The sequence below is a fragment of the Balaenoptera physalus genome (genome assembly GCF_965194825.1).
Source record: "Balaenoptera physalus genome assembly, chromosome: 19".
Taxonomy (NCBI): domain Eukaryota; kingdom Metazoa; phylum Chordata; class Mammalia; order Artiodactyla; family Balaenopteridae; genus Balaenoptera; species Balaenoptera physalus.
Window position 1 is genome coordinate 12,045,218 of NC_138900.1, and position 25,522 is coordinate 12,070,739.

Below are 25,522 nucleotides of genomic sequence, written 5' to 3' on the forward strand. Positions count from 1 at the left end.
TCTGTTTCTTTCTCTCCCTCTCTGTCCCTGCCTTTGTGCCCCCTTCCCCCCAGCCCCTGGGACCGTGCCTCTGTGAGCCTGGTTTCCTGGGACGCGCCTGTGACCTGCACCTATGGGAGAACCAGGGGGCTGGCTGGTGGCACAACGTGAGTGCCGGGGACCCCGCCTTCTCCGCCCGTATCGGGGCGGCTGGTGCCTTCCTGTCTCCACCGGGGCTGCTGGCTGTTTTCGGAGGTGAGCAGATGGGATATGAGTCTGGGGTCTAGAGGCCTGGCAGCCTGTGGCCAGGGCCTGAGACTGTCCACCTCTCCACAGGCCAGGACCTCAACAGCGCCCTGGGTGACCTCGTCCTGTACAACTTCTCTGCCAACACCTGGGAGCGCTGGGACCTGACTCCTGCCCCGGTATGGACCCCACCTCTGCCCTGCCTGGAGGTGCCTGTCTACTCTGTCAGACCCAGCCAGGGCGCCCCAGAACGACCCCATCACCCTGCACACCCCCAGCTCCCGCAGCGTGATACATGACCACCTACACCTCCCGCTTCTGCTTTCGTGTCTTTGATTTTCTTTCTTCTTCGTTTATCTTCCTTTCTGCATCTTACCTTTCTGTGTGTCTCCTGTCTCTCTTGGTCCATCTTTCGGTGTTTGTTTCTGACTCTTGGTCGTCTGCTCTCTCTCGGTGTCTGTGTCTCCTTCTCTGTGGGTTATACCTCTTACTCTCTCTACTGGTCTCTGTCATTTCTCCCTGACTCCGCCTTCTCTTATTGTGTTTCTCTGTCACACCTCTGTTTTTATTCGCATGTGTCTGTCTTTCTGGGTCCGTCTCTCTTCTTTTCTCTCTTTGCATGTCTCTGTCTTTATCTCTGCCCCTCTCTCACCTTCTCTTTCTCTGTATCTCTGTCTCTCCATCTTGCCCTGTCTCTGCATCTCTCTCTGTCTTTCTCTTCCTCTGTGTCACCATCTGTTTCCCTCTCCATCTCTGTCTCCTGGTCTCTTCCTCACAGGCTGCCCGTCACTCCCACGTGGCTGTGGCTTGGGCCGGCTCCCTGGTGCTGATGGGTGGTGAGTTGGCTGACGGCTCCCTCACCAGTGACGTTTGGGCCTTTAGTCCGCTGGGCGGTGGCCACTGGGAGCTTCTGGCACCAGCTGCTTCCAGTTCCTCAGGGCCGCCAGGCCTGGCAGGTCATGCAGCAGCCCTAGTGGACAGCATCTGGCTCTATGTGTCTGGTGGCCGCACCCAGCACGACCTCTTCTCCTCTGGCCTCTTCCGTTTCCGCCTCGACAGCACCAGTGGGGGCTATTGGGAGCAGGTGATTCCGGCAGGTGGGCGGCCCCCTGCCGCCACTGGCCATTCCATGGTGTTCCATGCCCCGTCGCGTGCCCTGCTGGTTCACGGTGGACACCGGCCCTCCACTGCCCGGTGAGTGACCTGCCCCACAACCCTTGCCTTGCAGGGCCAGGCCTAGCCTAACACCCTGGGCCTTTATGCTTTAACGGTCTTTGCCCACTGATAGACCCCTGCAGTCATTCAGTCACCCCGTCTGTCATTCATTCACTCATTTGTTTATTCACTCATTTACTCCCCGACTCACACATTCTCTAGTCTGTCATTCAATCTCTTGGTCACTTGCTTCCCCACGCACTCCCACTCATCCAGTCATTTAACCAACCCCTGCTTGGTGTCTAGCCCTGGCTAGATTATGCAGGGAACCCAGAGATCAATCAAACCTGGGTCCTGCCCATGAGGAGCTTCTAGTTCTGAGGGGATATAAATCCAGTAAAGCCAGTCTCAACTATAGGTGATCACACAACTCGTAAGAGCCCAGAGGAGGGAGAGAGGCCCTGCCTGCCTCAAGCTCCTCCTCTACCCCTCCCCTACAGGTTCTCTGTGCGGGTGAACTCCACCGAGCTCTTCCACGTGGATCGGCGCGTGTGGACCACCCTGAAGGGCCGGGATGGGCTTCAGGGCCCACGGGAGCGGGCCTTTCACACAGCCAGTGTCCTGGGCCACTACATGGTGGTCTATGGTGAGGAGGCGCCCCGATCCCACCTGCCTGCCTGCCCGCCCGGGGCCCAAGGCTGAGCTGAGGCTCCCTGCAGGGGTGTCCTCACCTCCCCCAGGCTTGCCAGCTGTGCTCCTTTCCTCTTTCCCAGGGGGCAACGTGCACACCCATTACCAGGAGGAAAAGTGCTATGAAGATGGCATCTTCTTCTACCACCTTGGCTGCCATCAGTGGGTGTCGGGGGCCGAGCTTGCCCCTCCAGGAACTCCTGAGGGTGAGTGGCCCCTCTCTTTCCATGAGGGGCTCCTGAGGGTCACGCTTGCTCCCACAGTGATACTGGGCTTTCGGCAGGAGCCACCCCGGTCCTTGTTGGGGTGAGCCCAATATCCTATCGGAGCTGGCCTCAGGAGGCACACCTGCACTAGAGCTAGGACCAGGGCATTGTTGCTATGGAGATGGGAGACATTTTCAGAAGCCTCAGATCTAGGTTCCAATCCAGGTTTTGCCAGTTATCAGCTGTCCCAGGGGACTGCCTACAAAGAAGCAACTTCTTCAAGGTCACACAGTGGGCAAGTGGCAGAACCAGGATGGCCATTCCTAAACAACCTCTTGTACAAAAACCATCATTTAATCTCTCTGCACCTCAACTTCCCCCTCTGTAAAATGTAATAACACTTAAACCACTGGGCTGTTGTGAGAATAAATTGAGTAAAATGAAGTGAAGAAAGAAGACAGTCCAGTGAAGGGCCCAACACATTGTCCTAATAGCGCAAGGCCAGAGGGCTCACCTGGAGGGGGTGTGGAGAAGCCTTTCAAGCTCATTAGATCAGAGACTGCTTTGTGAATGGGAAGAAAGTCACAGGCCCTCTCCTCAGAAAGACACTTGTGTGCACAAACTGGGCATATCCTTTCAGGGGACTGTGGACTTCCCAGAGGCCCATCTGTTCTCCCCAGCCTTCTGAACAGAAGAGTGAGGACAAAGGACAAACATAAAAGAAGGGACAGTAGCATTTAAGGGTTGGGCAAGAGGAAGGGTCCCCAAGGAATCCTGTTTGACCATCAGGAATGGGACTTCCCTGGTGGTGCAGTGGTTAAGACTCCGCGCTCCCAATGCAGGGGGCCGGGTTTGATCCCTGGTCAGAGAACTAGATCCCACATGCATGCTGCAACTAGGAGTTTGCATGCCACAATTAAGGAGCCAGCAAGCCGCAACTAAGGAACTGGCGAGCCACAGCTAAGGAGCCCGCCTGCTGCAACTGAGACCCAGTGCAACCAAATAAATAAATAAATAAATATTTAAAAAAAAAAAAAAAAAAAGGAATAAAGCCTTAGCCTAGCATTGGAGGCCTCCAATCCAGGGCTCCAGTGCTTCTCCTGTCCCTCCTTCAGGCCCCTTCACTGGGTAGGCCAGAGTGTGAGGTTTCTGGAGGCCTCTTCCTTCTTTGTAGATTTTGATCCTCTGGGCCAAGTCCCATACACTTACAGAGCATACAGGTCAGTAAGAGTGTGAGGGAGTCACCAATCACTGACCGCTTACCCGTCAGTCAGGACTCTTGGTTGTAAGTGACAGAAACCCCACCCAGCCAGCTTAAGCAAAAAGAAGAATTTCTTGACTCACTTGAGTGAAAACTGGCTGCAGGCCGGCCTGGGTCCAGGTGCTCACATAATGGCATGAGCCATTTTTCTCCCCAGTTCTCAGCTGGATTTCCTTCAGTCTGTAGCAGGTTTGCCTTTTGTAGATGGTCACCAGCAGCCCTGGGATTATATCCTACCCCTTGAAAATGCCCAGAGGGAAGACAGTGCCTTTTTCCCAACAATTGTAGCAATTGGGTCCCCTCCCTGAACTAGTCACTGACTCTGTCTTATAGGCCTGGGCTCAAGCCTGGCTGCTGCTAGAGGCAGGGACAGCTTGACTTGAGCCTTGTGGACTGTGGGTGGGAGGGGTGGTTTTCCACAGGAAAGTCAGCGGCTGTCACCAGAAGGGAGGCTGGTGTCAGACAGACGACAACGGGTGAGAGCCAGGCAGCCTGCCCCACCGCTCCCCCAGGGCAAGGTTCCATGCACGGAGGAGGAGACCAAGACTCAGAGAAATCGGGTCTCCTGCCCAAGGCCACACAGCTAGTCAGTAGTTGATCCATGATTTGAAACCAAGGAAATGGTAGATCCAGGATTTGACCCCAAAGATCATGGTCTGTCTGGAAGGTGACTTGGGCAGCAGTGTGGGAGCTCCAGGAGGTGAGAGAACTAAGACTAGAGCAGGGCCAGGCAGGCTGGGAGGGTTTCCTTGGGCAAGTGGGGTTGAGGCACAGGAGAGTCAGGGGTGGTCCTCAAGGTGGGAGCCATGAAGGGGGGATGGGGGAGTCACATGTCCTCTGGGGGTCTGTATTCTCCTAGGCCGAGCAGCACCTCCCAGTGGTCGGTACTCACATGTGGCGGCTGTGCTTGGTGGCAGTGTCCTGTTGGTGGCAGGGGGGTACAGTGGCCGGCCCCGTGGGGACTTGATGGCCTACAAGGTGCCTCCTTTTGTGTTCCAGGCGCCTGCTCCAGATGTGAGCACTGGGGTGATAGGGAGAGGGTGGCTGGGGAGGAGGTAGCATGTTTCCCATGGTTAAGGGAGGAAGTTGGGGGGGGTCCCTGGGAGAAGGAGAGGAGGTCCCTAGGGCCATGAGAGGAGGGAGGTCAGTCCCCAGGTCCAAGGGAGGAGGAATGGTGGGTGGTCCCTGGAGCTGAGGGCAGAGGGGCAGTGGTCCCTGGGGCTGGGGGAGAAGTGGATAGGGGTCCTCGAGGTTCTGAGCAGTTGGGGTTCCCTGGGCTCATCAAAGCGAGCGAGGACGTGGGAGCAGGCCCCAGGTGTGAGGCGCCCCCTGCTCCCTGCCCATCTCTCTACAGTACCACCTGGACTATTGCTCCATGTACACGGACCACAGCGTCTGCTCCCGAGACCCGGAATGCAGTTGGTGTCAGGGAGCCTGCCAGGCTGCACCGCCTCCTGGGACTCCCTCGGGGGCTGTGAGTGACTGTCCTAGTACTCTGCCCCTTAGCACGGAGACCTGGTCCGCAGTGTTTTCTTCTGCCCAGACCTGCGCTTGGGAGACTCGTTTTCACACCTAAGATCGTCATTCCTGACTACTAACCCTTGAACCTTTGACCCTCTTCCCGATCCTTTTGAACTTACGTCTCTGTCCCTGGATCCCCCACCCCTGTCCTCTTGATCTTTCTCGTTCCAACCCAGCTTTCAATTCCCTTCTCCAATCCCCTGACCTTTCCGCCCCAAGCCTCCTGAATCCACAGCTTTTCCCAGGTCCCTTAAGCCCCAGTGGATAATGACCCCTGTCTTTCCCTTCTCTGCAGTGTCCGGCTGCCAGCTGCCTGGGCCTGGGCCGCCTCCTGGGTGACTGCCAGGCCTGCCTGGCGTTCAGCAGCACCGCCGCTCCTCCCCGGGGGCCCGGCGCCCTGGGCTGGTGCGTACACAACGAGAGCTGCCTCCCTCGGCCTGGTGAGTGTCCAGTGGCAGTGTGGGAGGGGGCAGCATAGCACCCCACACCAACCCCCATCTCCCGACCCTCCTGTCCTCACAGAGCAGGCCCGCTGCCGAGGGGAGCAGATCTCAGGCACCGTGGGCTGGTGGGGGCCCGTACCTGTCTTCGTTACCTCCCTGGAGGCCTGTGTCACCCAGAGCTTCCTGCCTGGCCTGCACCTGCTCACCTTCCAGCAGCCGCCCAACGCCTCCCAGCCTGACAAGGTGGGGAGCCAGGGGATGGGGCCCAGCGTGGAGTGTTGAAGGGCTTGGTCTTAGAGTTTTCATTTTTCAAATGGATCTTTATCACTCTTGCGTTCACCCCGTAAGTCTTTACGTGCAAGGGTCTGATTTTCCTTATTGACTTAAGAGAAGTTTTAACTGTGGTGAAATGCGCATAACATAAAACTTACCGTTAGTGACATTTATCACCTTCACAGTACTGTGCAACTATCACCACTCTCTAGTTCAAGAACATTTTTTTTTTTTTTGGCTGCACCGCGCGGCATCCAGGATCCTAGTTCCCCAACCAGGGCTCAAACCTGCGCCCCTGTGGTGGAAGCGCGGAGCCCTAACCACTGGACCACCAGGGAAGTCCCCAGAACATTTTTTTTTTTTTTCTTAAGCTGCGCCGGGTCTTAATTGCGACCCACGGGATCTTCGTTGAGGCATGTTTTTTTTTTGTTGTTTTGTTTTAAATTTATTTATTTTATTTTTATTAAAAAATTTTTTTTGGCTGCGTTGGGTCTTTGTTGCTGCTTGTGGGCTTTCTCTAGTTGCGGCAAGCGGGGGCTACTCTTTGTTGCAGTGCTCGGGCTTCTCACTGCGGCGGCTTCTGTTGTTGCGGAGCACAGGCTCTAGGCGCGCAGGCTTCAGTAGTTGTGGCACGCGGGCTCAGTAGTTGCGGCTCGTGGGCTCTAGAGCACAGGCTCAGTAGTTGTGGCGCACAGGCTTATTTGCTCCGTGGCATGTAGGACCTTCCCGGACCAGGGCTTGAACCCGTGTCCCCTGCATTGGCAGGCGGATTCTTAACCACTGCACAACCAGGGAAGCCCTGTTTTTTTGTTTCTTTGTTTTTTTGTTTTTAGTTGCGGGATGTGAACTCTTAGTTGCGGCATGCATGTGGGATCTAGTTCCCCGACCAGGGATTGAACCCGGGCCCCCTGCACTCGGACCATGGAGTCTTACTCCCCAGACCACTGGGGATGTGCCCCCCCCAGAACATTTTTATAACCCCAAAAGGAAACCCCAGGTCCATTAAGTAATCACTCTCCATTCCCCTCTCCCCTTGGTCCCTGGCAACCACTAACCTTTTTCTTTTTCTGTACCTGGGTTTGTTAATTCTGGATAGGTCATATAAATGGAATCATATAATATGTGGCCTTTTGTGTGTGGCTCCATTCACTCAGCATAATGTTTTCAAGGCTCATCCGTGTTGTGGCATGTGTCAGAACTTTGTTCTTTTTTTTTTTAAATTTTATTTACGTATTTATTTAGCTGTGTCAGGTCTTAGTTGTGGCACATGGGATCTTTAGTTGCAGCATGAGGGATCTTTAGTTGCAGCATGCAAACTCTTAGTTGCGACCTGTGGGATCTAGTTCCCTGACCAGGAGTCGAACCCAGGCCCCCTCCATTGGGAGCACAGAGTCTTAGCTACTGGACCACCAGGGAAGTCCCAGAACTTCGTTCCTTTTTATGGCTGAATAACATTCCATTGTATGGCCGTGCTATGTCCATGCATCAACTGATAACATTTGGGTTGTTTACACCTGTTGGCAAGTTTTTCCTTTTTAAAAAAATATTTTATTTATTTATTTATTTATTGGCTCTGTTGGGTCGTAGTTGTGGCACGCGGAATCTTTCGTAGTGGTGCTGGGGCTCTTTGTTGCAGTGTGCAGGCTTCTCTCTAGTTGTGGCATACAGGCTCCATAGCACGTGGGCTCTGCAGTTGTGGCATGAGGGCTCTCTAGTTGTGGTGCACAGGATTAGTTGCCCTGCGGCATGTGGGATCTTAGTTCCCCAGCCAGGGATTGAACCGGTGTCCCCTGCATTGCAAGGTGGATTCTTAACCACTGGACCACCGGGGAAGTCCCTCTTTTTTTTTTTTTTTTTTTTAATTGAGGTATAATTGACAAACAACCTTATATTAGTTTTAAGTGTACAGCATAATGAATTGATATTTGCATATATTGCAATGAAAACCTATTTTCAGCATAAGCGGAATTGCTGGGGTAATCCTATGTTTAACTTATTGAGGAATCATCAAAGTGTTTTCCACAGTGGTTCCTTATTAATTAAAAAAATAGGTATTATAGTCACATGGTTCAAAAACCATAACAATGGGGACTTCCCTGGCATCCAGTGGTTAAGACTCTGAGCTTCCAATGCAGGGGACAAGGGTTCGACCCCTGGTCGGGGAGCTAAGATCCCACATGCCGTGCACAGTGTGGCTAAAAAAAATAAAATAAAATAGAATAAATGAATCCTAGATAGTTAAGAACAAAAACAACAACACACTAAAACCCCACAACAATGTAAAAATTTGTTGAGTGAAAAGTCTCTTCCATCTACCCCAGTCCTCACCCCTCAGTGTGGGAAGCTGACCTCAGAATCCCCCTAACTCAAGACCACCCTAACTCTCCCCAGAAGATCTATTTGGATTTCTTATATATCCTTCTGCTGTTTACAACTATTCAAATACAAGTAAATGTGACATTTAATTATTTTTCTTTCTTGCACCAAAAGTAATATATTATCTACACTGTACTACCACTTTCCTTTTTTTCTTTTTTCTTTTTTTTTTGTCTTTTTTTTGTTGTTGTTTTTTCATTCTCCTTTTTTTTTCTTAATGTATCCCTGCAAGCTTCCCATTAACAGAACTTAGGAAACACCCTCCTTTTTTTTTTTTTTTTTTCCAACAGCTTCATAATATTCCATTTACATTCTGATGCCGTAGTGTTACAGTTTATTTAAACAGTCTCCCATGATGAACACTTGGGTTGTTCCACTCTTTTACAATTATAAGAACACATACTAGTAGTAAATCACATAGTATGTGCATCGCTTCAAATGTTGGAATTGGATCTGGACTCTTTTTTTTTTTTAAACACATATCCTGGTTCATTATATAACAAAGAACGTGATACATAGGATGAGGTCCAGAAGGGGCCTGAGCTTCTGTCCCTGTGGAGTTGGGGTGTGACACCCTCCTGGCACATGAATGTGTTTACTGACCTGGAAGTTCTCCAAACCCCCTAGTTAAGGAATCTGGACTCTTAAGGGCTTAGGTGGAAAGAGGGGGTGTTGAGGAAGAAGATGCTGAAAGGTCCCGGGTCCTGGAGTTTAATGAGAGGTGGAGATGAGCAGGGGCTGGGACCCTGTTGTCTGCTGTTTGAGTCGGGGTCCCAACTCTTCTCCCAGAGTAACCGTGGGCGAGCTATCCCCCCTGCTTCTGGCCTCAGACTCCCACTTAGTAATCTAGGGAAGGAGATTGGGTTGCCCGGTCTTTTCTAGCTCTGATGTGGCTGGAGAGGTGTGAGGACCGTGGGGCGATGCAGAGAGGTCCTCATGCACGCCTCCCTCCTTGGCTGGCACAGGTCTTGATTGTCCGCAGTACCACCATCACCCTGACACCTAGCTCAGAGACCGACGTGTCCTTGGTCTACCGTGGCTTCATCCACCCACTGCTGCCAGGAGGGCCTGGAGGGCCAGGGGCTGAGGACGTGGCCGTGTGGGCCCGGGCCCAGCGCCTGCACGTACTGGCCCGGATGGCCCGTGGCCCTGACACGGAAAACATGGTGAGGGTGCCTGGGACATGCAGGGGGCTGTTTATGGTAAATATGGGGGCTTGGATGTGTGGTGGGGAGGAGGAATGGGGAGAAATCAGAGGCATGGGATCTATCCTTAGTGGCGGGAGGGCCCTGGGGTTTTCAGCTGTGAACAGAACTGGGTTGGGGGGGTGGATTTTGAAGAAAGGGGAAGGTCTGAGTTACCAAGTCAGACTCCCCTGAGGAGGAGGTGGGTTGCTGGGAGGTTTAGGGGCGCTTGGAGGTTTTGGGGGTCTAAGAAGCTCTGAGGCCCTCCTGGGAAGAGGAGGGGGTGGGTGCTAGGTGGGTTTGGGGCTCTTGGGGGTTTCAGGGGGTCAGTGTGGGTGGAAAGTTCTGAGGCCCCTGTCTGCCCCTCACCCCTACTTCAGGAGGAGGTAGGGCGCTGGGTGGCTCAGCAGGAGAAGGAGACGAGGCGCCTGCAGCGTCCAGGGTCTGCTCGCCTCTTCCCACTGCCTGGCCGGGGCCACAAGTACGCGGTAGAGATCCGGGGCCAGCTCAACGGCTCAGCGGGCCCCGGACACAGCGAGCTCACCCTGCTGTGGGACCGGACTGGCGTGCCAGGTGGCAGCGTGAGTACCCAGGTCCCCGCCTCTGACCCTACCCCAGCCCCTGGCCTCAGATGCCCTGGGCCACAAACTAACTCCCTTGACCCTGACCTCTTACTCCTTGACTCTTGAACTCTGGGTCTCACCTTGAACCCTCCCCAGACCCCAACATCTGACCCCCAGAGTCTGACCTGATCTCATATTCTGACCCCTGCCCACGTCTCTGACTCCTCCTGCCCTGATCTTGCTGACCCTGACTTCTGCCCTCCATACTTTGATCTCTAATCTCTGGATTTTCTCAAATCCTGATCCCCTTTTGTCTGCTGATGTCCTAAATCCTGACTTTCTACAGGCCCAAGTTCTCAACCTTGTCTCCAAACACTTAAGTCTTTAGCTCCAAACTCTAATCCCTATCCCAAACACTGACTTGGAGCGTGGACCCCTGACCCTCATATGACCTCCTCCCCCAGGAGATCTCCTTCTTCTTCCTGGAGCCCTATCGCTCGTCGGCCTGCACCTCCTACTCCTCCTGCCTGGGCTGCTTGGCAGACCAGGGCTGCGGCTGGTGCCTGGCCAGCGCGACCTGCCACCTGCGCCAGAGCGGGGCCCACTGCGGGGATCGCGGGGCCGGCGGGTCCCTGCTGGTGCTGGTGCCTGCCCTCTGCCCACTCTGTGAGGAGCATCGAGACTGCCACGCCTGCACCCAGGTGCCCACCAGGCCACAGTGGGGAGGTCTCGGCACGGAGTCAGCCAAAGCAGGCGACTGAGCGAGGGGGTGGGCCCCGCAGAGCTGGCATGGGCAGCCGAGGGGCCCTGTGGGCGGTGGTGGGGTAGACAGTTGGGGCCCTTGTCATTTGTGAGCTGCGGAGAGGGGCTGGAGAGTCGGCTCCTGGCAGTCATGACTCTGCATGTTGCAGGGGTCAGAAAACCCAACTCAGCACCTCTGCACCAGAGGGGCATTTATCCGCTTAGACACCAGAGTCCAAGAGTAGGTCTTTAGGCCTGCTAGCTCCAGAGGTTCAAACCGTGTAGTCAGCTGTTCACCTCCCTCCATTCCACGTTCTCGTTTTCCCTGGAGGTTCATTCCTTGGGAGTGGCAAGGGAGCCTCAGGGGCTCCAGACTTTTATCCCCCCACCCAGCCGCTGGAGCCCCAAGGGGAAGGAGAGCACCTTTCTGTCCCCACCTCACTCTCACCCCTCAGTTCAACAGAAGTCTCAGAAGTGCCTTTCATTTGCTCTAGTTGGGGCTTGTGCCAGCTCCTGGACCAATCAGTGAGGCTGGGAGGAAGGAGAGTGTCCCCCTGCCCACTTCTGGACCCCAGGGATTGAATCAGCCCCACCTGGACCACATAAAGTGGTGCTACTGCCCAAAAAGGGAGTGGGTGCTGGTCAGGCAGAACCCATGGATGTCAGTGGCTGTAGCAAGGAGCTGGGCTTGGAACAGGGGTCTGTGGGCCCTGGCAGGCAAGGGAGGCAGCTGCCTGTTGAACTGGTGCTGGGAGACTGGCGCTGGGAGCCCCAGGGAGAAGGCTAAGCCGGGCTCTTCTTCCTCTGACCTCCCAGGACCCCTTCTGCGAGTGGCATCAGAGCACCAGCCGCAAGGGGGACGCAGCGTGCAGCCGGCGGGGCCGGGGTCGGGGTGCCCTGAAGAGCCTGCAAGAGTGTCCCCCGCTCTGCAGCCAGTGAGCGCAGCTGGGCCCAGGGAGGGGGTGCGTGAGGGTGTGTGGGGGCCAGGCCGTGGGGTGACCGTGCCGCCGCTCCCCGCGCCAGGCGCCTGACCTGCGACGACTGCCTGGCCAACTCCAGCCAGTGCGCCTGGTGCCAGTCCACCCACGCCTGCTTCATGTTCGCCGCCTACCTGGCCCGGTACCCGCACGGGGGCTGCCGCGGCTGGGACGACAGGTGCGGTCCGGGGGGCAGGGTTCCAGGAGGGGAGGGCGGGGACCAGGGCAGCAGGGTGGCTCTGACAGCCCCACGCCCATCACCCTGCAGCGTGCACTCAGAGCCGCGGTGCCGGAGCTGTGACCGCTTCCTGACCTGCCACGAGTGTCTGCAGAGCCACGAGTGTGGCTGGTGTGGCAATGAGGACAACCCCACGCTGGGACGGTGAGGCAGGGCAGGGGCCTGGGGGGCGGGGCCGGGTGGGGGCTCTCCGCCCACCCTAATTCTAACGGCCTCTTTGTTTCTCTGCCCCTTTGCCTTTTTCATACCATCATCTCTGTTTTTCTCCCCCCTCTTCTCCTTCTCTCTGTTTCTCTCTCTCTTTTCTCCCTGCCATCTCTTTCCCCGTCTCTGTGACTTGTTTTCTCTCATCTTTCCTTCTGTTTTCTTTCTTCTTGTCTGTTTCTGTTTCTCTTCTGGCTCCCTTTCACTGTATCCCTCTCTCTCTCCTGTCTTTTAAAATCTTTTTTTGTCTGGCTTCTCTGGGTTTTTCTCTGCCTCTCTTCCATTTCTCTTTCTGTCTTTCTCCGCATTCATATTTCTTTCTCTCTCTCTGATTGATCTCCCCTCTCCCTGTTACTGTTTTGCTGTCTCTGTCTCTTGTTTCTTTATCATCCCCGCACCCCGGCCCCGACCGAACCACCTTCTTCAACCTCCCCCCACCCCTCCCCAGTTGCCTCCAGGGGGACTTCTCCGGGCCTCTGGGTGGGGGTAACTGCTCCCTGTGGGTCGGGGAGGGCCTGGGGCTGTCTGTGGCCCTCCCTGCCCGCTGGGCATATGCCCGCTGTCCAGACGTGGATGAGTGTCGCTTGGGCCTGGCGCGGTGCCACCTGCGGGCGACCTGCCTGAACACACCCCTCAGCTATGAGTGTCACTGCCAGAGGGGCTACCAGGGTGATGGCATCACATACTGCAACCGCACGTGAGTGGGGCATGAGTTTCCATGGAGATGTCGCCCCAGGGCTGGTGGATGCGGAGATGTTGGGAGGAAGTGATCATGGTGCTGGGCTGCCTCGCCAGTGATCCTTGCGTTTTTGCCTTGCAGAGCAGGCCCTTATTAGAGTGATAGGGTCCTCAACGTAACACTAGTTACTGTGGAGACAGGTCACCCATGGACTGCAGGTCACAGGCTTCAGCGTTGCCATAGAGATAGAGGAGGACCAAGTTGAAAGGGGTTTTCACAGGGAACAGATCACCAGTGGTGATATTTGGTTACTATAGAGACAGGAGTTACTACATGTGATGGGGTTGCCTTGGAGACACGGCCACCCATGTAGCCCAGGATCTGTGGAACAGGCAGTAGCTTATGATGGTGTTGCCATGGAGATAATGGGGGTGGAGTGGGGTGAGGGGTGGATGCCTTGGGGGCTCCAGGCCTGCCCAGTCCTTCCGCCACCCCTGCCACACCCCCTCAGGTGCCTGGAGGACTGTGGCCATGGCGTGTGCAGTGGCCCCCCAGACTTCACCTGCGTGTGTGACCTGGGCTGGACATCGGACCTGCCCCCTCCCACGCCTGCCCCAGGACCCCCCGCCCCCCGCTGTTCCCGGGACTGTGGCTGCAACTTCCACAGCCACTGCCACAAGCGGGGGCCTGGCTTCTGCGATGAGTGCCAGGGTGAGCAGCCCTCATCCTGAGCTCCTCGGGACTGGCCTCAAGGGAGCCTCCTTGGGGCTTCTGTTTTCTTTTGTCTGTGTGGGGTTCGGCGTCCCCTCACCCAGCTCTGAGTCCCTGTGTCCCATTGCCTGCTCCTTACCCCAGACAGGTTTCGGTGCCACCCACCTCTCTGGCGGGCCTCAGCACTCCCTCTTGGGATTTGCAGTTGCTCCCCAGTCGGGGTTCCAGTTACCCTCCTTTAGCCACGGGGGGTTGGGGAGGGTCGGGCTCCTTCTCACCCTTGCCCTGACTCTGCATCCTGGCTGCTGGGGCCTCCACAGACTGGACCTGGGGGGAACACTGCGAACGGTGCCGGCCGGGCAGCTTTGGTAATGCCACAGGCTCGGGAGGCTGCCGGCCCTGCCAGTGCAACGGGCATGGGGACCCACGCCGAGGCCACTGCGACAACCTCAGCGGGCTCTGCTTCTGCCAGGACCACACTGAGGGCGCCCACTGCCAGCTCTGCTCCCCTGGCTACTATGGGGACCCCCGGTGAGCCAGGGGCCAGCCAGGCGGGGCAGGGTGGGGTTAGGGACGTGGTGGGATAGGGCAGGACTGGTCTGACGCTGCTCTCCTCCATCTCCCCAGGGCTGGTGGCTCCTGCTTCCGGGAGTGTGGGGGTCGTGCCCTCCTCACCAACGTGTCCTCCGTGGCACTGGGCTCACGCCGGGTTGGGGGGCTACTGCCTCCAGGAGGTGGGGCAGCGAGAGCTGGGCCAGGCCTGTCCTATTGTGTGTGGGTTGTCTCAGCCACCGAGGTGCTACAGCCCTGTGCCCCTGGGACCCTCTGTCCCCCACTTACCCTCACCTTCTCCCCCGACAGCAGCACCCCCTGCACGGTGAGCACCAAGGGCACTGATTACAGGCCCACGTCTCCACCACCCAGTCTGAATCTTCAGATGGACCCTGGCCCCCATGTCCCTGTTTTTTCATCCATCAAACTCCCAACTCTATTCCTCAGACCCCTACCCATTTGTTCCTAAGCCCACAGACCCTCCCATTTCCCAGATAGCCTCCTATTTCCTGGACTCCAGTTTCCCATTCCCCAGTCCAGGTATGGTAAATATTGGTACCTTGTGTGCCAACTCTGATCGATTGGTAGTGGCTGCCAGGATCTGTGTATTGAGAAAGAGGCTCCCTGCAAGAGTGCCTGATTGATTAACCATGTCTGTTATGAACACAGGAGTGGGAATGGTGGCCTCCATGCCACAGTTTGACAGTCTGCCCGGGTGGTTCAAGCAGCCTTTTCCCCAGTCTCAGATTGCCCTCTCTTCTTGAGCTGCACCTCCTCCCAGACCCCAAGCATTCCTCTTTCTCATCCTCATCATCCCCTGATCCTACTCTACACCTCTCCAGCTGAGCTATGTCCTGGCCTTTGATGGATTCCCACGCTTCCTGGACACTGGTGTCGTCCAGTCGGACCGTAGCCTCATTGCTGCCTTCTGCGGCCAGCGGCGGGACAGGCCCCTCACTGTGCAGGCCCTGTCTGGTATGGGGACTGGGGGAAGTGGGACCTCTGTCCTGGGCTGTCCTTTGTCCCTGTACCTTGCTACCTGAGGTGGGCTCAAAACCCAGCCTAACTCTGCCAGCTGACTTGCTGGGAGACTTGCTGGCAGTCCCTTGCCACCACTGGGTCTCAGTTTCTTCATCTGAGAGGCAAATAGGATTGTACTGGCTGGGTTGTGTCTCTGGGAAGAAGGTCCACGTGGGACATGTTTTAGGGACACACAGAATGTAGCTGGTGCGAGGGCCCCTGAGCATCTATCTCCTCAGCCCGCTGGTTCTCAACCAGGAGTGACTTTGCCCCTTGGGTCATTTGGCTGTGTCTGGAGACATTCTGATTGTCGTGATTGGGGCTGCTACTGGCATCCCGTGGGTGGAGGCGAGAGATGCTACTCTGCATCCTGCAGTGCACAGGCTATAGCCCCCACAACCAAGAATTACCAGGCCCCATCGTTACCTCAGCTGTGCTTAGCTGATGGAGATGCACTAGAAATAATTTGTTACCCATGGCAGTTAAAGGGCCTAGGTTTGGAAATGCTTCTCTTCATATTGTAAGTCAGAGTGGCTCCAAGGCTGTGAGAGAGAGGGCAGAGTTGTAGTTGGCCTGACGGCGATTGCACACAAGCCCAGACCCTTCACAGTGAGCAACTAGAGCTGAGGTGCCCTCGATTTCATTTCACTCAGCAAATGTTTACCTGCAGTAAGCTGGGCCTGAGCTAAATTCTGTGCATGTAGCAGTGAACAAGGGACACAGGCGCTGCCTTCACGGACTCACAGCAGAGGTGGGGAGTGACGAAGACCAGGGAACAAATTGTAGTCAGAATAGTGACACTTTTGGTAAGGGACAGGAGGAAATGGAAAGGAGTGGGGAGCCTGGCTTGTCTGGGGAGCTGGGGAGGGAGTCTTTGCAGAAGGGGTACTTCACGGTGTGGGCAAGGGGCAACTAATTCAGGTGGAGGAATAGCAGATGCCCAGGCTCTGAGAACAGGAAGCGGGTCGGTGGTGCTGGAGCGAAGAGGGCCGGGAGAGTGGGAGGTGATGAGGTCAGAGGGCCTGCAGGCCACCCCTCTCTCTTTTTTTTAATAAATTTATTTATTTTTATTTTTATTTTTATTTATTTTTGGCTGCGTTGGGTCCTTGTTGCTGCACGCGGGCTTTCCCTAGTTGCGGCGAGCGGGGGCTACTCTTCGTGGCGGTGCGCGGGCTTGCCATTGCGGTGGCTTCTCTTGTTGTGGAGCCCGGGCTCTAGGCACGTGGGCTTCAGTAGTTGTGGCATGCGGGCTCCATAGTTGTGGCTTGTGGGCTCTAGAGCGCAGGCTCAGTAGTTGTGGCGCACGGGCTTATTTGCTCCACGGCATGTGGGATCTTCCCGGACCAGGGCTCGAACCCGTGTCCCCTGCATTGGCAGGTGGGTCCTTAACCACTGTGCCACCGGGGAAGCCCCACCCCCCCCCTCTCTTTCTAAATATCACTTTACTGAGGCCTTGTGACAAGCCTCTGGACTCTCTCCAACAGGGCTGCTGGTGCTGCACTGGGAGGCCAACGGCTCCTCGTCCTGGGGCTTCAATGCGTCCGTGGGCTCTGCCCGCTGTGGGTCAGGGGGCCCCGGGAGTTGCCCTGTCCCCCAAGAGTGTGTGCCCCAGGACGGGGCCGCAGATGCTGGACTCTGCCGATGTCCCCAGGGCTGGGCTGGCCCACACTGCCGCATGGCTCTGTGTCCTGAGAACTGTAATGCCCACAACGGGGCAGGGACCTGTAACCAGGTACAGGTGAAAGAGGGCAAGCTGGGCGGGACAGGGAGCCGGGTGGGGGTAGTCAGGGCTCCTCCCCAGCTTCCTTCTGCTGTTCCCCAGAGCCTGGGCGTGTGCATCTGTGCTGAGGGCTTCGGGGGCCCTGACTGTGCCACAAAGCTGGACGGTGGGCAGCTGGTCTGGGAGACCCTCATGGACAGCCGCCTCTCAGCCGTGAGTTGTGGACGCCACTCTCCGGGGAGGTGCCGTGCAGCCCGTCTCCTGGATCGTCTCCCCATTCCACTCCTGAGACTACCCCGTAGACCCTAGACCCAGCCTGACGCTCTGTAATGACCTTACCTGAGCCCTCATATCCGCACTCCACCCACAGGACACCGCTAGCCGCTTCCTGCACCGCCTGGGGCACACTATGGTGGAGGGACCTGAGGCCACCTTGTGGATGTTTGGGGGCCTGGGTCTGCCCCAGGGGCTGCTGGGAAACCTGTACAGGTGAGGACTGCCCTGGGGAGGTGGGATACCTGAATGAGAAAAGGTTACCTCAGGGGACACTGAGATGTCTCTCACATAAGAGTCCCCTTGGGGGGGGGGTGCAGAAAAACCTCTACAGGTGAAGGATACCCCAAAGGATGCTGGGACACTTGTCGCAGGAGGCTGACCTCAGGGACTGGGATACTTATTTGGGTGGTGCTACCCCAGGGGATGGTAAGGTGATTGTCATAGGAGGGTCACCTTAGGGGTTTTGGGATACCTGCCAAGTGTGGGGGTGATCCCAGGGGATGCTGGGATACCAGTGTGTAGGGGGGGGTCACCCAAGAGGATGCTGGTATGACTGTATAGTGAGGCTGCTTTTTTGCATCTTGGCCCCAGGTACTCAGTGAGCGAACGGCGGTGGACACAGATGTTGGCAGGAGCTGAGGATGGGGGCCCAGGCCCCTCACCCCGCTCCTTCCATGCAGCTGCCTATGTGCCTGCTGGCCGTGGTGCCATGTACCTGTTGGGGGGGCTCACGGCTGGGGGCGTCGCCCGGGATTTCTGGGTCCTCAACCTCACCACCCTGCAGTGGCGGCAGGAGAAGGTGAGCATCTCTCCCCTCCCCTAGTCCCCACAACCAGGCTCTAGCAAAGATGACCAAAGCAGCTCCTGCCAGCTTTGCCCCCAGAGGAAGAGGCTTCCTCCCGGGGCTCCAGCACAAGTCCCAGCATTGAATTTCATTGGCCACTCTGGGTCACATTTAATTCCTGAGTCAATCCCTAGCCAAGGGGACGTGAGGCTCTGGTCTCCAGGCTGGGGCACAGCCCGCTGTGGAGCCGGTACAGTCAGCCCCATGCAGCCAGAGTGAGAGCAGAGGAGCAAGGGCTTCCCAGAGGATCCCCAGGCTACTCCTACCTGAAGAAGTGACACTGAGCAGGCAGAAACAGCAAGAGGTCTGCTGCTCACCTGCCGGGACCATGGCTGGCGGGAAGGCCTGGGGTCTGACCAGCCCCAGGCAGCTCACTACCTCCTTAGTGGTTCAAGGGGAGTTCGGGGAACTCTGAGCCTTGCTTCTACCCACAAAATGACCCCTGACCTCTGCCCCCCCCACCCCCGTGACCTCCACCCTTCATCCCCAAGGCCCCGCAGACCGTGGAGCTGCCAGCAGTTGCTGGTCACACCCTTACTGCCCGCCGAGGCCTGTCTCTGCTCCTGGTGGGTGGTTACTCCCCTGAAAATGGCTTCAACCAGCAGCTGCTTGAGTACCAGCTGGCGACCGGCACCTGGGTGTCTGGAGCCCAGAGCGGGACACCTCCCACAGGTGGGCTTGGAGACAGGGCATGGCGGGGAGGGGGCGCTGCGCTTTTGACTCCCAGCCATCCTCTTTGTCCACTCCTGTAGTCTGTGGTCACTGCCCCCCCTACCTGTTGTCTCCCTGTCTACCCCCATCACCCACCCACATTCTCAGGATACCGCCTTTTGAGAAGTTCAGTTTCTCTATATACCCCTCCCAGACTTCATGAGAAGCTGCCCACCTCCTGCCCAGTAGCAGTGGGTCATTTTTTCCCTCTTCTAGGTCCTAGATCAGTGCCCCTCAGGTATTTTCCTTTCTCTCTCTCTCCTTCTACATTCTTTGATCACCGTCCGCAAGGTCATTCTGGTCACCCTGTCTCCCTCTCTTCCCTTTCCCAGAGTCTCTTTAATGGTTGTCCTTTAGAACCGAAGGGAGAGGGAGGGGTTGAGAAAGGCTTCCAGGTCTCTGGCCTCAGGGCCTGGTAGGGTGGTGGTGTGGTCATGAGAGGGGGAGCCCAGGAAGATGGGGAGCGTTCCTGATCACCAGCCCTTCCCCCAGCCTCTGTGCTCACTCATCCTCCGCCCGCAGGTCTCTATGGTCATTCCGCTGTGTATCACGAGGCCACTGACTCCCTCTACGTGTTTGGGGGCTTCCGCTTCCACGTGGAGCTGGCGGCCCCATCCCCTGAGCTCTACTCCCTGCACTGTCCTGACCGCACCTGGAGCCTGCTGGCCCCTTCTCAGGGGGCAAAGGTCAGGAAAGAAGGTCCAGAGAGATAAGTGTAGGGGGCAGGAGGGAGGGGCCCCCCTTTCCCAGTGCCCCAGGGACTGGCTCAACCTTGGATTCCTACTCTGCCTCCTTTCCAGTACCCCAAGTCTCCCCTTCTTCCCTCTGTGACTTGGAGGTAAGAATCCTAGACCAGGAGGTCAGAGGCCTGGGTTCTGCCCCAGCTCTGCCACACTCTGGGCGTGGCCATGACAGGTCCCTCCCCTTCCTGGCCTCTCCAGCTGTGAAACGGGACACTGAGGCTCCTTGTGCTTCTGCCTTCAAGGCCAAAGGAGACAGTGTGTGGGACAGCATGAAACCCCGGGTATGCTGATTAGAGACAATTGCATTTGCCATCCACAAACATATTCCCAAGCCCTTCTTGGGGCTGGACCGCAAGGGAGATGGAAGTAAGAGCCCCAGCAGCATACACCCCGGCCCAGCTGGCGAGGTCACACAGGAAATGTGGGGCTCATCTCAAGCATCTGAGGCTGGGTTCCTGAGGAACTGCATGGGGTTTGGGGGTTCTGGGAGTTCAGGGAAAGGAGATGGCTGTGGAGACAGCTCTGAGGAATGAGGGAGGCTTCCCGGAAGGAAGGAGGTGAGATTTGAGGAAGGTTAGGATTGGGTGGGCTGGAAGGGGCTGGGGCGTGGGGAGGTTCGGAGTGGCGGGTGAGCTGAGAGGGAGCACGAAGAGTGGACGACTGTGGGCTCTGACAGCCCGTCCTGCCGTGTGTCTCCCCATCAGCCCCGCCCCCGACTTTTCCACGCCTCAGCCTTGCTAGGGGACACCATGGTGGTCCTCGGGGGGCGCTCGGACCCTGACGAGTTCAGCAGCGATGTTCTGCTCTACCAGGTCAACTGCAACACCTGGCTCCTGCCCGACCTCATCCGTAAGTCCGCCACTCTCCCTGGGAGGCCCCGGGACGACCAGGGGGAGCCCTGGCCCTGTCCTGCGACTCTCACTCATTAGGGGTCATTTGGGCCCCTTCAGGCCCACAAGCGAAGCTCCTGTCCTCTCCACGTTATCTAAGCACCCACGGAGACACCCTCCTTCTTTTTTCTTAGAAAATTTTTAATTCTGTTTATGAAGTAATGATAGTCATTGTAGATAATTTGTAAACTAGGAAGGAAAAAATCCCCCATAATCCCATTCTCTGGAGACAACGACTGTCATATGTGAGGGTGCTTCCTTCCAGTTCATAGGCTGGAAAGGGATTGTATCTTGCAGTTTTATTTCATTTGACAGTCATTGTAAGTGACTGACTGTGTGTGTGTGTCTCTGCGCCTGTCTCCTTTGCTTTTTGTTTCTCTCTGACCCTCTGTCTCCTACTCTCTTTTGCTCTTAATCTATTTTTTCCACTATTCTGTGGCTCTTTTTTTTTTTTTTTGAGGATTTAAAAAAATTTAGGTGAAATTCACATAACAAAATTAGTCATCGTAAAACGAACAATTCAGTGACATTTAGAACCTTCACAGTGTGGTTCAACCACCACCTTGGTCTTGTTCCACAACATTTTTTTTTTTTGGCCGTGCCACGCGGCATGTAGGATCTTAGTTCCCCGACCAGGGATGGAACCCACGCCCCCGGCAGTGGAAGCGTGGAGTCTTAACCACTGGTCCACCAGGGAAGTCCCCGGGTTCCACAACATTTGTCTCTGTTCTTATTCCACTCTTTTCTGTTTGTGTGTCTCTCTCCCTCTCTTTTGTCTTGCTGTCTGTGTCTGATGCTCTTGTCCTATTTGGCCTTATCTACCTTCTCTCTGTCTTTCGTTGTCTGTCTCTGCTCTCCTTAGACTGTCTGTCCTCTCAGCATCCCTGTGTGACTGGTACCTTTGTTTGAATCTCTTCCTCGAGTCTCCTGCTCTCTCTCTCTGAACTTTCTGTCTCTCCCCAGGCCCAGCCTCTGTGGGACCGCCAATGGAGGAGTCTGTGGCCCACGCTGTGGCGGCGGTAGGGGGTCGCCTGTATATCTCAGGAGGCTTTGGGGGAGTGGCCCTGGGCCGCCTGCTGGCCCTGACCCTGCCCCTTGACCCCTGCCACCTGCTGCCCTCGCCCGAAGCTTGTAACCAGTCTGGGGCCTGTACCTGGTGCCATGGGGCCTGCCTGTGTGGGGACCAGGCCCATAGGTAACCATGGAGACTGACAGCACGTGGGTGGGGGGGTGGTACTGGTGCCCTCCAAAGTGGGTTCTGTGCCAGGCCAGGCCTGTGGGGGAGGCCTCAGCAGGGTATGGTCTGGTTAGGAGACCAGCTCACATGGGAAAATGGGCAGCTTATCACAGGCAGGGGCAGGCTGGGGGACCTCACCGAGTGGGGAGCCCTGTTTGTGGGCTGGGGTTAGCTGAGTCTGAACTGGGCCCTAAATGACCCAGTCAAGTTTAGACCATGAGGGTTCAGAGGTGGGGCTGTATCTGGTGTATTTTAGAAACCATCTGAGTTGGGGAAGAACGAGATTGGAAAGGTGGGTGGGTCAGCTCAGACAGGGCTTCCAGTGCCTGTGGCTGAACTGGGCTCCGTCCAGCCCCAGAGACTCCTCGTCTGGAGTCTGGGAATCCAAACACATCAGGAGGCTGAAGGCGCTGTCCTAGGTTTAGCACAAACTAACTTGACTGCGCAGTTTTCCTGCACTGGTATGAGGCTACTAACGGGCTTTGTTTTGTCCCATTGTATGTGTCACCATGTTTACTACAGAATATTAAAGGGTGTGATTTTTAAGGTGCTCCCCCAGACTCTGCTAGGGGTATTATGTCACAGCGGGTGCACCCACTGCTTTTCTAAAACCTGGAAAGTTCTGAAACAGGTGTGCCTTCAAGGATTTTGAGTAAGGGATTATGGCCCTCCACTGTGGGTGATGGGGAGCCCCAGAAGGTTTAAGCAGGAGAGGGCAGGCGCAGGCTTGTGAAGGAGGGGGTGGTGAGGGGAGGCTGCAGGTGGAGGCCTGGAAGGGGGAGGCTTGAACTGGGCGGGGGGCTTCAGGGGTGGAGGAGGAGGGGATGGTCAGAGAAGAATTCAGGAGGCAGAGGCCTCGATGGCTGGAGGGCCAGGAGGACATGGGGTGTCGTCCAGTGTCTCTGGCCTGGGTGATAGGTGGACGTGGGACCCTCACCAAGTGAGGTGGGGAGGAGCAGCTTTGGGAGGCCTGTGCTGAGAGCAGTTTGGGATGCATATGTGGGGCCAGCAGGACGGTGTCCACGAGGCACCAGGAAGAGGCAAGGGTGAGGAGGAAGGGTGGGGCCTGGCTGAATGTGATGAGCCAGACCTCATGTCCCCCCCAGGCTGGGCTGTGGTGGTCCCGCCTGCTCTCCAATGCCACACTCCCCCGAGGAATGTCGACGTCTGCGGACCTGCAGTGAGTGCCTGGCCCGCCATCCCCGGACCCTGCAGCCTGGAGATGGAGAGGTGAATGATGGGGGTGGGGGTGGGGAAGGGGGCATGGCTCAGACACCACTGAGCTCTTCAGCTGGGATTGGGTGGCAAGAGCTGAGGCTGGAGGGATGCTGGGGGCCCTGACAACCCCGCTGAGCCCGTATCCCCCTGCCAGGCATCTGCCCCCCGCTGTAAGTGGTGTACCAACTGCCCTGAGGGTGCCTGCATCGGGCGCAATGGGTCCTGCACCTCGGAGAATGACTGTCGCATCAACCAGCGCGAGGTCTTCTGGGCTGGGAACTGCTCGGAGGCCGTGTGTGGGGCGGCCGACTGCGAGCAGTGCACGAGGGAGGGCAAGTGCATGTGGACGCGGCAGTTCAAGAGGACTGGTGAGCGCTGAGGCCTGCTCCCCGAGAGGAGAGTCTGGGGGCCTGGGTTCCTGCTCCAAGGACGCAGGGGGCTCAAGGGCCTGGTTTGAGGGAGGAGCTGGGCTCGGGGCCCGGACCTGCTTCTAATCCGTGTGCCCCAACTCCAGGGGAGACCCGCCGCATCCTTTCGGTGCAGCCCACCTATGACTGGACGTGCTTCAGCCACTCTCTGCTGAACGTGTCCCCGATGCCGGTGGAATCATCGCCCCCGCTGCCCTGCCCCACGCCCTGTCACCTCCTGCCCAACTGCACCTCCTGCCTGGACTCCAAGGGTGCAGACGGGGGCTGGCAGCACTGTGTCTGGAGCAGCAGCCTCCAACAGGTACTGACTGCCCCCAGCGGGGTGCGGTGGCCCTCCTCCCTGCTGCGCACTGACCTTTCTCCAGCCCCGCCGCCCCCCGCCGCCGCTGTCCTACCTCCGCCTCCATTTCCTTAGGGCTGGTCCCACCATCACACTTTCTCTTTCTTCCCACTTTCTGTTCTCTCTCCCCTTCCATCATCTCTTTCTTCCCTCTTCGCCTTGTTCTTGTTGTTGTTTGTTTTTGGCCACGTCTCACGGCTTGGGGGATCTTAGTTCCCTGACCAGAGATCGAACCTGCGCCCCCAGTGGAAGCGTGGAGTCTTAACCACTGGATCACCAGGGAAGTCCCTCTCCTTGCCTTGTGAGTCTCCCCGTCATGTCCCAGCGCCCCCTTCCTGACTCCTCAGCCCTGGTGTCTCTCCAACTCTCAATTAAGCTCTCCTCGCCCCATCCTTCCCATAACTCAATACCATCTCCCTTCTCCCTCCCACACCTTTCCACTTTCCTCCTCCATCTCTTTCTCTCTCTACTTTTAGAAGTTTTGGTTGTAAGAAACAGACACCCACTCGAGCTGGTGTTATTCTAAGGAACCGGGGGTATTTGATGTTGTCTGAAGGTAGGAAGTACTGTTGCTTCATCCTTCTCGGGCCGCCTGGTCTCTGATCTCAGCTGTTTTCTGCGCATCTCCATCCTCTGGTTTCTCTTGGCTTGATCATCAACACACACCGCCTCAACTGGCAGACCTTGACCCTCAGTCTATGTGAATTTCTTTTTTTAAAAAAATATTTATTTATTTATTTACTTACTTGGCTGCGTTGGGTCTTAGTTGCGGCTTGCGGGCTCTTTGTTGCGGCACGCAGGCTTCTCTGTAGTTGTGGCACACGGGCTCAGTAATTGCGGCACGCAGGCTTAGTTGCCCCACGGCATGTGGGATCTTAGTTCCCCGACCAAGGGTCGAACCCGCGTCCCCTGCATTGGAAGGCGGATTCTTAACCACTGTGCCACCAGGGGAGTCTCTATGTGACTTTCTGATTCCAGAGACCACAGTCATCTCTGTGTTCTTCTGTTAGTTCACATTCTCGGGGAAGACTTCAGCTCAGCTCACGAGTTAGATGTCCAGCCGTGGTCCAGTGAGATGTGGCCAGGGAAGGGAAGGAGCACTGCTTCTGACACGGCCATTCAGACCCACCCCTCATCCATGGCTGTGGTCTAGAGATGATTCTTGAGCATGGGCATGGTCTGGGGAGGTACAGTCCACCCCTTGGCTGCCCAGTGCGTGCTGTCTCATAAAGTCCATCCAGAGATGCCTCTGGGATGAATTCCCTGGTGGTCCAGTGGTTAGGACTCCGCACTTTCACTGCCGAGGACCCGGGTTCAATCCCTGGTCGGGGAACTAAGATCCCACAAGCTGTGCGGCACGGCCGAAAAACAAAACAAAACAAAAAAAATAAAGATGCGTCTGCCTGGCATGATTTAGCTGTCCCAGTGGCAGACACAGGCAGTCAACCCCAACCCCACCCCTTATCCCCAGCAGGAGATAAGAAAGCTTCAGCTACTGCTGTCATATCCAGAAACAGTGTCACTGGGCCAGAGTTGTGAGTCTGTCTACTCCTCATTCATCTTTATTGTGCAAGACTGTGCAAGACCCAACTGAGGTGTGATTACTCACCAGCTCACAACCCAAGAGCCTACACGAGTCTTTGGTAAAATAGGAGCGCTATCAACAGACCCTGTCTGGGGTGTTTTCCAACACCAACAACCAATTCTCCAGTTCTCTGGACGCCAACTATGTGTTCAACAATTCAGTTAATTTCTGACACTATCTACCTGAAATCAGAGTCAGATCCCACAGGTTAAAGTGTTCAGTTCCACAAGACTGCCCCCACTTCAGATGCCAGTCACAAATCCAGGCTAACTGGCTGTAACTTGGGGGTTCCTACCACCCCCTCTGCAGGTTTGATAATTTGCTAGAATGGCTCACAGAACTCAGAGAAACATTTACTTACTAATACTGGTTTATTATAAAGGATACAACTCAGGAAGAGCCAAATAGAAGAGATGAATAGGGCAAAGCATGCAGAGTTTCCATGCCTTCTCTGGACATGCCACCCTCCCAGAAGATGCATTCATCAGCCTGGAAGCTCTCTGAATCTCAC

At 56.3% G+C, this 25,522-nt stretch overlaps 1 protein-coding gene across 3 annotated transcripts in view; it reads left to right on the forward strand.

The window, feature by feature from the left end:
• Nucleotides 1–25,522, forward strand: part of MEGF8 (multiple EGF like domains 8) — a 44,508-nt gene that overhangs the window by 7,115 nt on the left and 11,871 nt on the right. The window contains exons 4-34 of one of the 3 annotated variants that reach the window (XM_082438551.1): nt 54–234; nt 316–404; nt 1,004–1,419; nt 1,881–2,026; nt 2,154–2,276; nt 4,397–4,551; nt 4,892–5,011; nt 5,354–5,498; nt 5,581–5,744; nt 9,116–9,316; nt 9,715–9,915; nt 10,362–10,598; nt 11,455–11,573; nt 11,662–11,793; nt 11,884–11,997; nt 12,506–12,754; nt 13,248–13,447; nt 13,768–13,978; nt 14,075–14,324; nt 14,842–14,974; nt 16,504–16,751; nt 16,842–16,952; nt 17,110–17,228; nt 17,607–17,814; nt 18,351–18,531; nt 19,093–19,256; nt 20,018–20,162; nt 21,167–21,398; nt 22,547–22,670; nt 22,813–23,026; nt 23,173–23,387. In XM_082438551.1, the coding sequence (XP_082294677.1) occupies nt 54–234; nt 316–404; nt 1,004–1,419; nt 1,881–2,026; nt 2,154–2,276; nt 4,397–4,551; nt 4,892–5,011; nt 5,354–5,498; nt 5,581–5,744; nt 9,116–9,316; nt 9,715–9,915; nt 10,362–10,598; nt 11,455–11,573; nt 11,662–11,793; nt 11,884–11,997; nt 12,506–12,754; nt 13,248–13,447; nt 13,768–13,978; nt 14,075–14,324; nt 14,842–14,974; nt 16,504–16,751; nt 16,842–16,952; nt 17,110–17,228; nt 17,607–17,814; nt 18,351–18,531; nt 19,093–19,256; nt 20,018–20,162; nt 21,167–21,398; nt 22,547–22,670; nt 22,813–23,026; nt 23,173–23,387 (5,547 nt within the window). Of the gene's footprint in view, nt 1–53; nt 235–315; nt 405–1,003; nt 1,420–1,880; nt 2,027–2,153; nt 2,277–4,396; nt 4,552–4,891; nt 5,012–5,353; nt 5,499–5,580; nt 5,745–9,115; nt 9,317–9,714; nt 9,916–10,361; nt 10,599–11,454; nt 11,574–11,661; nt 11,794–11,883; nt 11,998–12,505; nt 12,755–13,247; nt 13,448–13,767; nt 13,979–14,074; nt 14,325–14,841; nt 14,975–16,503; nt 16,752–16,841; nt 16,953–17,109; nt 17,229–17,606; nt 17,815–18,350; nt 18,532–19,092; nt 19,257–20,017; nt 20,163–21,166; nt 21,399–22,546; nt 22,671–22,812; nt 23,027–23,172; nt 23,388–25,522 lie in introns of those variants that run through there. The other 2 variants (XM_082438552.1, XM_082438553.1) reach the window with 2 other exon arrangements.